The sequence below is a fragment of the Antechinus flavipes genome, chromosome 4 (genome assembly GCF_016432865.1).
Source record: "Antechinus flavipes isolate AdamAnt ecotype Samford, QLD, Australia chromosome 4, AdamAnt_v2, whole genome shotgun sequence".
In the NCBI taxonomy this organism is placed as follows: Eukaryota; Metazoa; Chordata; class Mammalia; order Dasyuromorphia; family Dasyuridae; genus Antechinus; species Antechinus flavipes.
This window is the reverse complement of record NC_067401.1, coordinates 198,436,305-198,449,414: the sequence shown is the minus strand read 5'-3', so window position 1 is coordinate 198,449,414 and position 13,110 is coordinate 198,436,305. Positions and strand designations below refer to the sequence as shown.

Genomic DNA, 13,110 nt, shown 5'->3' with positions numbered 1-13,110 from the left:
CCCCCAACTATGAGTTGCTGAGAATGGCACTTCCACACTTTGTCACTGCCACATGCAGTTGAAAATTTGATCATGGTCGAGTTACTGTGGCTTGCAGGAAATTTATAAAATTAGATTCTGACCAAGGTGCCAAGTTTAACACCCCTTCCCTTCCAGAAAGCTGCCAACAGACTTGTCACAGCTAATAATGGTTGAAATCCTGCATTACTTAGACTTTTTAAAATTCAGTAAAATTAAATCCCCTGACCAGTTAAAACAAAGTAGCTGCTTTGTAGCTTCCTTGAAGACAACAGTACCACTTAAAGCTGACCTCCTCCTTAGCCAAAAGGATCTGTTCAGACAGCCAGATGTAGCAGCTGCTTTTGACTCTCTGTGGAAAGAGTAGTAGTTCCTTGCTGTGTGCAGCAGCCCTCAAAGCAGCATGTCTAAGAAATAGCATTTATATTGGTTTTGAAGATGAGTGATCAACCCATGTTGAGGAGCAGATGGATAAATGAGGTACATAGGGAATGCCCCAAGATTGAGGCTAGAAGTGGGGGGTGGAGTGGAGGAAACAGGGAGTGAAATAGCCCATGTGTATAAAATTCAGAATCAGTCTACTTAGAGCTTTAAAAAAAAAAATCAGCATTTATATTACAAAGTTAACTGGAATATTGGAAATGAGAAAATCACTGAATTAGTGAACATCATTTAACTTGGAAATGAAATTTTTATCAACTAAATGGAAAGTTGTTTTATACAGCAGAAGATTTTATAGAACTTTTATCCATTCCTTCATCTCTTCATTGAATCTGTTCTTTAATATATACCTTTATTCACTGAAAATACTAGATAATCTGGGAGAGAATTATCAATTAATAAAGTTATTCTCCCTCAACTTTCAAAAAAATTCCAGTGAGAATTCCGTTTTATAAATTCCATATGGGATTATGTAGCACTCCTAACAGTGAATTTGTCTGTTCATTAATCTGTGAACTATCTTGTCCCTTTGGAAAATGAAGGGAGCAGACTGATCCAAGTTTGTCGAAGGTGGAGTCTCCAGGTAATACAGTGGGTGAAGAGGCCACTGTGTTCAAGAGCTGCTCAATGAGACTGTGCAGATGCCAGTTCTGTGCAGCAGAGAAGGAAGTCCAAAGAGAAGAATGGATATGACAAAACCTAGATTAGCTTTGATAACCATTTCTTGTAGTCAGGAAAGGGTTTCAGCAGAAATGAAGTGTGAAGTGTCTGATGTGAGTAAAAAGAGTTAATTTACCAATGAAGATTTAACAACAACATTGAGGCTTTTAGATTTAATTTTGCTTTTCTTTTAAATAAGAAAACAATATTGATTTAGTATTTATCTCCAGTTAGTAGAATACTCTATAGGATTTGAAAATACTTGACTTGGTTGATTTGGGTGGGATGTGTGAGGGTATATATTTATATTTATGTTTGTTGGAAGCATTCTTGCCTCAAGTAAAGTTAAGAAATTATTTATAATTTTCAACTGCAAACGTCTTCTTATATATGTAATTTAATTTGATATTCCAAGGTTGAATTAGACAGGAACTTTTGGTTTTCTAGGTACATCAAATTAAAATTCCATATAATTATCAGGAAAGTGCAGTTCTTTATTTTGCTATAATTATTTTTGCTTTAATTGGAGCCAAGATCTTTGAAATTAAATTTGAAATCAAGTATATGGTCTCTTTTACTTTATTTGCCTTATGCATAATTGTTTGCTATGATATATTTACTATATAATTCTTGTCAGTCATCCTTAGATTGGTGGTGATAACCATCATTGTAAACATATTTCTTTTTCTTGCTTTTCCTTCAGGTATGTTCGAATAGTTGGGACACACAACACAGTAAACAAAGTTTTCCATCTTGTGGCTTTTGAATGTATGTTTACAAACAAAACCTTTACTCTTGAAAAGGGTCTGATAGGTAAGTGGTGCATCTACATTTTTCTTATTTGTTTAAATGTGTTTTTTCCCCCCAATAGATGAAATTATTGCTTCAGCTCTTCCTAATCCATCTTTTTAGTAAACTTTGAAGTAGCACTCAGACTCTTAAAAAGGAAATCTCTCTAGTCAATTCTATATTGTTATATGACTGAATGACTTGGGAGTTTAATAGTATTAGCAATCATAATAGTAATTGTCATAATTATTCCTAATTATCTTTTATAACAAAGAAATTTCTATATTATACTAGCTGATATATTTATAATATATCATTTATATTATGTATTATATTATAATAGCTGATATTATTACTGATTTATCATTTAATTATATTTGCTGAGTAGATTACCTTTAATACATTAATGAAGCCCTGAATGATAAATTTTTCTTTATTTCATTATAAGTAAAGCTAAGATGGACTTTTTTATAGAATTAATTAAATTATTTATCTTATTCAAGCTATTCAGGACATGATGCATTTTGGTCAGATGTATAGAGTGATTATGATAAATAAAGCTTAAAGATTGAATAGGCTACTACTTGCCTCATTCTTTTATAGATTACCTCTTTTTCCAGGGTAACCTAAGTTTGGGGAGTTCTACACAATCTATGTTGGTTTTTATCATTCTAGAGGTGTCCTTTTTCCATCCAAAGTGGTTCCTCACTAACTCTTCCACCATACATTCTATTGTGGTCACGTATTTTCTTTACAATAACTGCTCATTTGAATATATTCCAAAGAATGAATAAAATTGAGGACAAGATATACACCCCAATTAAATCCCTGTAAAAAAAGATTGACTTTTTTTTTAGCTAAAATAAATAGTATCATAAGAAAAATATTGTTATTTTTAAAACATTTACAACCTTTATTTCTCTGGCATTTAGGTGATTTGGGTTTTAATATTCCCTAATAATGGGGTTGCTACTTTTCCTTACATTGAAAAACAAAGTTGTTGGTTGGTTGATTTTTGTTTTTTAATTTTATAGAATACTTAGATTTGAGCAGGAAGGAGTTTGGTAAGGAGAATTACTTATTCCTTTCTGGTCCAGGTCTTTCCATTACTCTAATCCTCACAGTATGATTTTGCAATTAGAATACTAAAGAACTAAGTACCTCCTTACTATGTGTCAGATACTTTGCTAGCTGCTGGGAAAGAGAAAAAAATAACTATGACATGAACTTCACCCTCTTAAAGTTTTCGAGATTTGAAAGGGACAAAAACTTAAATTTAGATTGAACACAAATGAGAGTGCAGTAGATATAAAAGCAGCCCCAAAGTTAGGAAGCCTTAGGTTCAGGTCTTGAAATTCAGTACTCCAGGCAACTCTCTTAAAACTTAAATTGTAGGGGAGTTGCTGATTTGCATTTTTAGCGGCAGTAATGATTCCCTAAGTCTACAAGTTGCAAGTCCAGACCAAAAAGAGTATAGTAAACCACAAATTATACTAAAAGTTTAAGATAGGCTATAAAATCCTATGCAGACCTGAAGGAGCTCAGCAGAGACAGAAGTCCAACCAAGTGAAGTAAGTCAAAAAGGTTTGTGTGCGAGTCAGATAACCTCTTGAAATGGTTAGGAATTCATTTCCTAGATGGTAGACAGCCATTGAAAGGCTTTCAGCAGGGTGATGTGATGAGATCTGAGCATGAGAAAGATTCTTCTGCTAGCTCAGTAGAAGATGTCGTAGGAATGGCTGAGTATTTGTGGTGGGGAGCCTAGTTAGCAAGCTGTGAAAATGGTTCAGTCAAGTAATCAGGACATGTACGAGGATAGTAGTAGGAATAGGAAAGTTTTTGAAAGAAATCAGAATAAAAATAAACAGGATCTAGTCATTGATTTCTTTTAAGAAGGAAGAGGGAAGAAGCAAAGATAACACTGGGATTTCAAGCTTAGATGGCAGGAAGAATAAACATAAGGAAGTCTGAAGAATCAGTTTTAGAAAGATAGTCATTAGAAGGTCATCATCAGGAATCCAAGCTTGTTTCCATATTTAAAAGACATAAAAAGAATGATAATCATTTACTTTTCCTCTTAAACATTGTATTCTCAGAAATATTGGATAAAGAAGGTACCATTTATTAGTTGACTTAAAGTTATTCCATAAATTTCTTGGGATGTTGATGTAGATATTTTTGGAAATCATTATTAGCAAAAAGTAGAATAAACAGAGAACTTCTCTGGCAGAAAGATACTATAATAAAAGGGAGAAAACTGTAACCAGTCACAGTGAGGAACAGTATCAGTAGCTTGCATATTTTGACCAAACTAAACTAGTCAGCCTTATTGGGTGACTAATAGGCTTAGGCCTATGGGAGGCTAGGAAAAAAGATCTCCGCGATCTACGAAATTCTTTGGGTGACTTGTGAAACACTAGTCTCTCAAACTTTGTTTTTTTTTTTTTTTTTTTTTTGGCATGTGTGTGAACCTGCAGGATTGACTGAAGTTAGATGTATAATCATCTACTTGTCATCATCCCTCACCCAAATGGGAACAGTGGTGCAGGTAAACAGAAATGTATATGCACCTACTGACAGATGACCTGCATTGAAATTACATATCTGTCCCTGATATTTTACTATTTTTTTTTTAGAGAAAAGCTGCCTCTATCTTGGGCAGATGGGGAAATGTGCTATGGTGGCATCACGATACAGAGATTTCATCGTCCTCCAACTGACATTGCTACTCTTTTTAATATGTTTACTTAGTTTGAGGTGTCCTAGGAATGAACTTTTGTACATATAGTAACAGAAATCCTTCTGCCCTCCCTTCTTTTTAATCATCACATAACTTCCCTATACAGTAACTGTTCATGGATTCTGTTTATCATCTGTTCCCCACATAAGGCTTGTCCAAAGGAGCTGGAATGTAATAAATATTTTTGTGATGGTGTGAGCCTTTGGTCCCCATCCTTTTGGAAATCCTTATCCTGACAATAGAACTTGGAAGGGGGACTGAAAATAATGCTCAAGTTCTGTGATATTTATGAAAGATCTTCTAATTATAAAGGAAGATAAATATGACCAAATGTCTTAGATTTGATATGAAATGTAATGTCATGTGGACATTACAATTGTCAACCTCTCAAAAGATGTAGTAGCCTTTTTTTATTCTACCCTAAACTTACTTTCTTTTTAGCTTGTTTTTAAATTATTTTTCAACCATTAAAAGCTAGCTTCTCTCTCTACTCTCCCATCCCCTACTCATTGAGAAAATTTTTAAAACTTTCTTACAAACATAATCAAACAAAACAAATTTCCACATTGGCCATGTTGGAAACCAATTTGGGGGGTGTATGTTTCATTTTACAGACTGAATCCTTCACCACTCTTCTCAGGAAATTGTTAGTAAGATTCATCATTGGTTTTCTGGAATCATGAAATCAAGATACCAGAGGACATTCAGATAGAATATGGTGAGATTTGGTGTCAGGCCATTGTCTTTCTAGTTCTGCTCACTTCACTCTGCATCAGTTCATACAAGCCGCCTAGTTTTCTCTGAAACTATCCTCTTTATCATCTCTTACAGAGCAATAGCATTCCATCACGTTTATATACTGTGATTTCTTCAACCATTCCCAACTGATGAGCACTCCTTCAGTTTCCAATCTTTGACACTCCAGAAAGAACTATATTTTTCTATGTTCTTTATTAGATTGGATAAACAACTCTCTCGTAATTTCCCCACCCTCTAATTCCTCTTTCTTTCTTTTTCTTTTTCCCTCTTTTTTCCTGTTGAGTTGAGAAATGCTGTGTATTAAAAATAAACTTACAACATTAAAAAAAAAGAGATGCATTATTGTAGGGTGTGTGGGTATGGGTATATGTGTTTGAACTCTTCCTTCCTTTAACTAGATCAAATGAAAATAAATTTCAAGTTTAGGCCACCCATTTCTTCCACCTTGTTTGATTATACCTCTCTAACCTTTCTCTTCTCTTTCCAATATACTTCACTTTCCTTTCCAGTCTTCTTTTAAGATAATTAAAATATAAGACAACCCACTCTTGGTTTTCTAATTATATTCTGTATGACTCCTCATGATAATAGGATGATGCAGTAGGTAAAACTCTGGACTTTGAGTTAGGAAGACTTGAGTTCAAGCCAGCTATACACTTACTAGCTGTGTGTGAACATAGGCAAGTTACTTAACATCTGTCTGGCTCAATTCTCTTCTAAAATGAGTATGATCTATTATATCTACTTTGCAGGGTTGTTAAAATGTCATGATAAATTGTAAAAAGGCTTAGCCAATATCTGGCATATAGTAGGCATTTAATAAATGCTTCCCTTATACCACTCCATATTAGAATGCAAGTAATTGATCCTTGTTCATTTATGTTTACTTTTTCATATTTGTCTTAAGTCCTTTGTTTGAACTTCAGAGTTTCTTTATTGTTAGCTCTAGTCTGTTCATCAGGTCTACTTGGAAGTCCATATTTTCTTCAGTAAAATTGCACTCAGTTTGGCTGAAAAAGGTATTATTGATTATAAATCTATATCTTATTCTAGGCTCTCTGCTCTTTTGCATTGATGGTTGCTAATCATGTGTGATTTGGACTATGGTTCCTGGGTATTTGGTTGTTTTTTTTTTTTCCTTTTTAACAGCTTACAGTATTTTTCCTTTGATATAGTGTTAGATTAGTGTTCGATTTTGGCTATAACATATCTGGAAGTTTACATTATGGGATGTCTGGGCTGGGGATTTTGAGTTATTCCTAGATCTCAGGGACAGCTCAGGCTGGGACTTGCAGACTTTCAATGTTCCCCAAGTTTTCTGATTCAGGACAAGCCTTATTGCTACCCCTCTGTTCCAAGTTGTGCAAGTTCTTGATTTGGGTGTAAACAGTCTTGTTTCCTGTGAGTCTCTATTAAGCCTTTATCAGCCAGCTGGAAAACTGCTGGTTAAGCTTCCCTTTGGTCTGGAATTCCTGCCCTGGTTATTCCTCTGCAGGTACAGATTGGAACAGAAATTAGTCCTGAGACCATATATTTGCTGTTGACTTGTGAACTTATTCCTCACTTAATACACAGCCTAGGACCTTCAAACACTTCCATGGAAATAAGTCTCCCTCTGTATTCCATCTTGAAACTATGTAGAAAAAGACAAAGCTGGCCAGCTAATACCAATTCCTACACCCTGAACAAGGCTGTGGTACCCTAGTAAAGGCCTAAGAAATCTTCTTGGTATAACCTCCATCATCTTTAAGTTCTGAAATGTAATGCTTCTCCTCTGACCACACCCCTGTCCAGACCCAGGACTTTGTCTGCAGACCCTTGTCTGTGTCTCTATACTGGCCTGTATTGGACAGATGGTTCTCTGTGACTTCTTAGCTTTCAGGATTAGGACTTAGTCTGATAAGTTTTCTAGATCTTAGAGGAGTTTTGTGGGAAGGAACTTGTTGACCTTTTCTTGTTGCTCTGCCATCTTGGCTCTACTTCCTCAATAACTTCTTTTCAGAGAGCTGCTTCCCCCTAGTATGTAGTAAGCATTTAATGATGTTTTTGATTGATTAGTTATATTTTATAAGTTGGTCTAAAAATTAAAATTGATAATAACTCAGCAATTTTTCAACCATACAAGGAATTTTATTTTCTTCATTTTTAGCTCTTGCAAGTTTTCAGGAAATATAGATGAAAAATCATCATGTGTTTAGTTCTTGCAAGTTTTTTCCTTACTAACACTTAAGTATTTTATCAGTGACTTTTGCTGTATGACCTCAGATGAGTCATCTCAGTTTTCTCATCTGGGGAAGGAAGGGTGCCTGTTCATTTTAGCTCTAAAAATTGACTACCTTTTGAGTCTTGCTTTAGAAATACAATGAGGATGCAACTTAGCAATCCTTTTCTCTGTTACTTCCACAAAATCCTTCAAAATATACCTTTAAGGGAAGGAGATGTAAGCCAGTTGAGATTTATATTTATTTAGCACAAACATTAAATTACTTGCATAGGCATTAAACATCCCTATGGAGGCCTTACATCCTAGATAAAAAGAACCCTTATCTTATTATCAATCAATTTGTAAACATTTATTAAGTTCCTTCCTTATGGCAGACACTATTGCTAAGCTCTGGGAATAAAAAGAAAGGCAAAAGTCAGGCCATACACTGAAGGAGATCACAGTCTCATGGAGAAAACCACATACAAACAACTGTGTACATATAAGCTACATGCAAAATAAATGGGAAATAATCCATAGAGGGGAAATGGGAAAAAGAAAACATAAGTTACCTTAGAGGAAAGAGGAAAGAATAGAGAAAGGGAACAAGAATTTATTAAGTGCCTACTATGTGCTGTTACTAAGCACTTCACAGATATTTAATTTGATTCCTCAACTCATGCTGAAAGCATATATGATCTCTCTATCTTATTCCCACAGTTAACTTATTACCCTATTAACTTCAGAGACAATAATAGCTTCAGTTGAGCAAAGCCCAACTCTACACTCAAAGCTTAGTTTTCAGTCACTATCCCAGAAAATCAGAGAATTCCATCATTGACTTTGATTCATTGAGATTATTATATTAACCACTTGGTCTTTTATTAAGAAGTTTATTATGTTAAAGATTTTTTTTTTTTTTGGGGGGGGGAGGTGTTTTGGCTCTTTGCTATTAACTGGGCTGGGCCTACCAGAATAAACAGTGTATTTAAGAACTGTCAAATTCAACTAATTTTTATTGAGTATCCACTGAATCAATGGCAAAGGTATCAGATTTTGGGAAGGTAAGTAACAGAAAACTTAAAAATATGGCTCCTATGTTCAAGAAACTTACAATCACATTTTAAGAACACATAAGTACAAAGTTAAAGCTTTGAAATGTATGTATGCAGATAAATGTACATGTGTAAAAGATTCACTAGTAGAGTTTGGCACCTCTTGCCTCATCAAAAAAAAAAAAAAAATAAGAATTTTAATTGTACTTAGAAGGATTCAAATCCTATGATGTTAGGATCCTTACAAGGTGCTAAGTGGAATTGAGGAGACAGTGGTTAAATTTAGTTTAGCATTGATTTAATCCTACAACATATACTGGTTTCTTAGTGATACAATGATTGGTGTGTACTCAGTGTACAACATATAAGCAAGAAGCTCTCAGGGCCGGACACAGAAGCCCACTAGAAGCTCTCGGAGAAGAAGACAGAAGAAGAAGAAGGCTGAAGCTGGCAGAGGCAAAGGACTCTAGCAGCAGGAGCTCTCGGAACCAAGAAGAGAGATAGGCCTCTAAGAAAGCTAACCGGGCCCAAGGAAGGAGACAAGACTTGGAAAGATACAATAAAGGATTTGGACTTTAACTCCTGGCTGCATTTGGGGTGATTACTCTGAACTGAAACTAAGGCTGCTTCCAGAAGCCCCCCAAGAAACCTGCTCCCAAAGAACATTACATTTAGAGAAGAATATTACATTAAGTTTTAGAGAAGAATATTACACTATTAGCAATGAGAATACATTTATTTTATATGGGTATAGTAAACTTATAAAATAGGTTACTTTATAAGGTAAGAAAAGCTTAAACAATAAAAAGATTCCAAATAATTTTGAATTAATTAGTAGAGAATAATTAACAATTAATGAATTGTTAAGGGAAAAGTAGAATGTCTTGAAGTATAACTAACCTTTGAATTTTCTCTCCTTCAAAGCTTCCCTTGATAACCCCTGTCAAGGACTAAGTAACATGAAGTAAGGATTTGACACAGACTGAAAATTTTTATATCCTTGTGACAATCATATGATGTACTGGCAAGATCCTATTGTATTAGATGTTGCTGGATTAACTGAAATGGAAACAAACAAATAGCTCTCCATTAGGTAAAACCTAAATGTGTTGACTTGCCATTTGTTTCAAGTTATTGTATCCAGCAACTAGTAGTGCTGATTTATAGGGAAAAGCAGACTAGATAATGCCATCATTGATGTCATTATGATGTTCTGTCACATCTCTCTGCCTTGTTCCCCAGAGTGGCTGTTAGAGTAAAAGAAGTGTTTGAGGAAAGATTTACTCCTAACAAGATGTAGTCATTCTCTTGTTGACTACTGAATTATTCAGAATATCTTGAGAAGTTATTTTAATCTTAAGATTCATCAAAAATTGTTATTAGTAATGCAACAATATTTATTATCTGTTGATAATTTGTTTCAAACATGTACTTTGGACATCATTATTGTATTAGTTATTCAGAGATTAATTTGACTTTCTTCTGCCTATGTATATGATTATTCATTATAAATTATTTATACATAATTATTTACATGTTGTCTCACCCATTAGATTTGAGCTTCTTGAGAGCAGGGACTATTTTTTTTTATCTTTCTTTGTATTAAGTGCTTAATATTAATGCTTATTGACTGACAAACTGTAATCTTTGGTTTTGGAGGTTTAGGAGACATGTAATCCATATGTGTGCTCTGCCAAGCTACATAGCCCAATGTAATGAGTCTTGTGCTTGTAACTTATTGGTGTGAGTAAAATTTAATGATCATATTTCAGCTTGTCCCTGACATAAGTATAACAATCTGGGAAGTGGTAATTTTTTGAGGTTTACTGGCTTATTAACATTGGAAAGACTTGTATGTTTCTTTTATAGCAGCATTAGATAAAAGCCAGAACAGGTACAGTGCTTTGAGAAAATACGCTTGAAAATCACAACATTACCTCTGGTAAAATTATCATAAAAACTGCCACATGCTCTTACAGGGAATTACTTGAATGTTACCCTCCTAATGACAGGAAATGGCAGTCTGTGAAATTGTTTTCCTGGAGGCCATGATGGAACCAACTAAAATTTGTAATAAAGTGAAGTATAAAATGTAAGTGACTCTAGTGAGATATAAAAGTGCAGAAGGTGGCAGAATGTTCAAAGCAAAGTCTTTTAGAAATGATTGTGTGAAATATTGGAATGCCTGCACTAGATGTTTCCAAAACAGGAATTTACTGAGTTCTAATACACAGCAATTACTAATGTAAATAGATCTTGTGATCTAATAGGAGACAAAAAGAGGAGAAGGATCTTGTCTACCAAGAATCGTCCATGAGGATAGTGGCTCACATTTTTGCCAGTACAAGGGAAACTGAAATGTGATGGCACCCATCCTGGGGGAGGAGGAGCCAACAGCAGAGCAGTGAGGGGTCCTGACCTCTGCAGTTTCTTTTTTCTTACCCAATCAGCCCAGGAAACCAAACTACCCATTGAGAGTAGTCTTTTTTTCCCCCCCAATTGGCCCTTTGGTGAATTAATGTATAGTTAATGTCCGATATAAAAATTGCAAGCACTGTGCAATAAAACCTTCTCAATGATCTGTAGGAGCACACTAAAAGGTGTATGATTGGAGAGACTTTGTTTTTATTGGAATAATTTTAATATTGAAATATTTGAAAGAACACTGTGATATGTTGTAGAAAAAACAGGATAAGCAGTCAAAAAACACTAGTTTTATTGTACACAGTAACAATAACTATTTTACAGTGATCAGCTATGAATGAACTGACTATTCTCAGCAATTCAAAGATCCCAAGACAGTTCTGAAGAGCCTATGATGAAAAATATCCACCTCCAGAGAAAGAACTGATAGAATTTGAATGCAAATCAAAGAAAGGCACTTCATTTTTCTTGGTGTTTTTTTTTTTGTTTTTCTGTTTTCTTTCACAACATAAAATATGCAAATATGTTTTGCATGAGTGCACATGTATAATAATCTTTATCAAATTGCTTCCCTTCTCATGGAGGCAGAGCATGGGAGAGAATTTAGAACTCAAATTTGTTTTTTTAAAAAGTTAAAAATTGGGGCAGCTAGGTGGCAGAGTGGATAGAGCACTAGCCCTGAAGTCAGGAGGACCTAGCCTCACACTTAACGCTTGCTAGCTGTATGACCCTGGGCAACTTAATTAAACCCAATTGTCTCCGAAAAAGAAAAAAAATTAAAAATTATTTTTGCTTGTAATTGAGAAAAAATATTAAATTTTATAAAAAGCTACCCTACAGAAAAGGAGTAAGATAGGAGGAGGAACTCTAAGGTGGGGGGAGGGATACTAAAAAAGGAGGGCTGTGAGAAGCAAGTGGTGCTCACAAGTTTAATACAGGAAAGGAGGGGGATAAGAGGGAAGGAAAGGAGAAAAGTATAAACAGGGGTTAATTAGATGGCAAATAATACAGAATTGGTAATTTTAACCATAAATGTGAATGGGGTAAACTCCCCCATAAAGAGGAAGTAGTTAGCAGAATGGATTAAAAACCAGAATCCTACAATATGTTGTTTACAGGAGACACACTTGAAGCAGAGTGATACATACAGAGTAAAGGTAAAAGGCTGGAGCAGAATCTACTATGCTTCAGATGAAGTCAAAAAAGCAGGGTCATCTCAGATCAAGCAAAAGCAAAAATTGATCTAATTAAAAGATATAAGGAAGGGCACTATATCTTGCTAAAGAGTAGCATACATAATGAAGCACTATCAATATTAAACATATATGCATCAAGTGGTGTGTCATCTAAAGTCTTAAAAGAGAAATTAAGAGGAGCTGCAAGAAGAAATAGACAGCAAAACCATAATAGTTGGAGATCTCAACCTTGCACCTGTAATGACTGCGTATTTAAAATCAGCTGGAGTCAGGAATTCAGGTTAAGGGAAAAATCTTCAATATTTATTGAAGTGAAGAGATGAATAAGGATTGCAATAGCAATATGGGCAAGAAAGATTGCAATAGCAATATGGGCAGCTGCGACAGGAAGCCAGCTAACAGAGAGAGATCTGAGCTGAGCAAACCGTTGCAATGGCAATGCAAAAAATCTCTCTTTCCCCTTCCTTTTCCACTCCCCTGCCTCCACCCACCAAAATCGTCATTTCCTATACAACACATCAGGACTTGCACAAAGAGTGGGCGGGGGCCATTCTTTCTCCAAGCTTATATATTACTAGAGTATGGTCCAGTTACTATTTAGCCTCATGTGCTTGGGACCTCAGTGCATCAACTCAAGCCTCAGCCCATTACATGCACTCTCAGAATTAGATAAATCAAACCACAAAATAAATAAGAAAGAAGTCAAAAGAGGTAAACAGAATACTAAAAAAGTTAGATATGATAGATCTTTGGAGAAAACTAAATGGAGACAGAAAGGAGAACACTTTCTTCTCAGCAGTTCATGGAACTTATACAAAAGTTGAC

General features: G+C 35.0%; 1 protein-coding gene across 4 annotated transcripts in view; it reads left to right on the top strand.

The window, feature by feature from the left end:
* Positions 1 to 13,110, top strand: part of BTBD9 (BTB domain containing 9) — a 460,740-nt gene that overhangs the window by 251,015 nt on the left and 196,615 nt on the right. For all 4 annotated transcript variants that reach the window (XM_051996861.1, XM_051996860.1, XM_051996862.1 and 1 more), the window contains exon 7: positions 1,823 to 1,932. In XM_051996861.1, the coding sequence (XP_051852821.1) occupies positions 1,823 to 1,932 (110 nt within the window). The remainder of the gene's footprint in view (positions 1 to 1,822; positions 1,933 to 13,110) is intronic.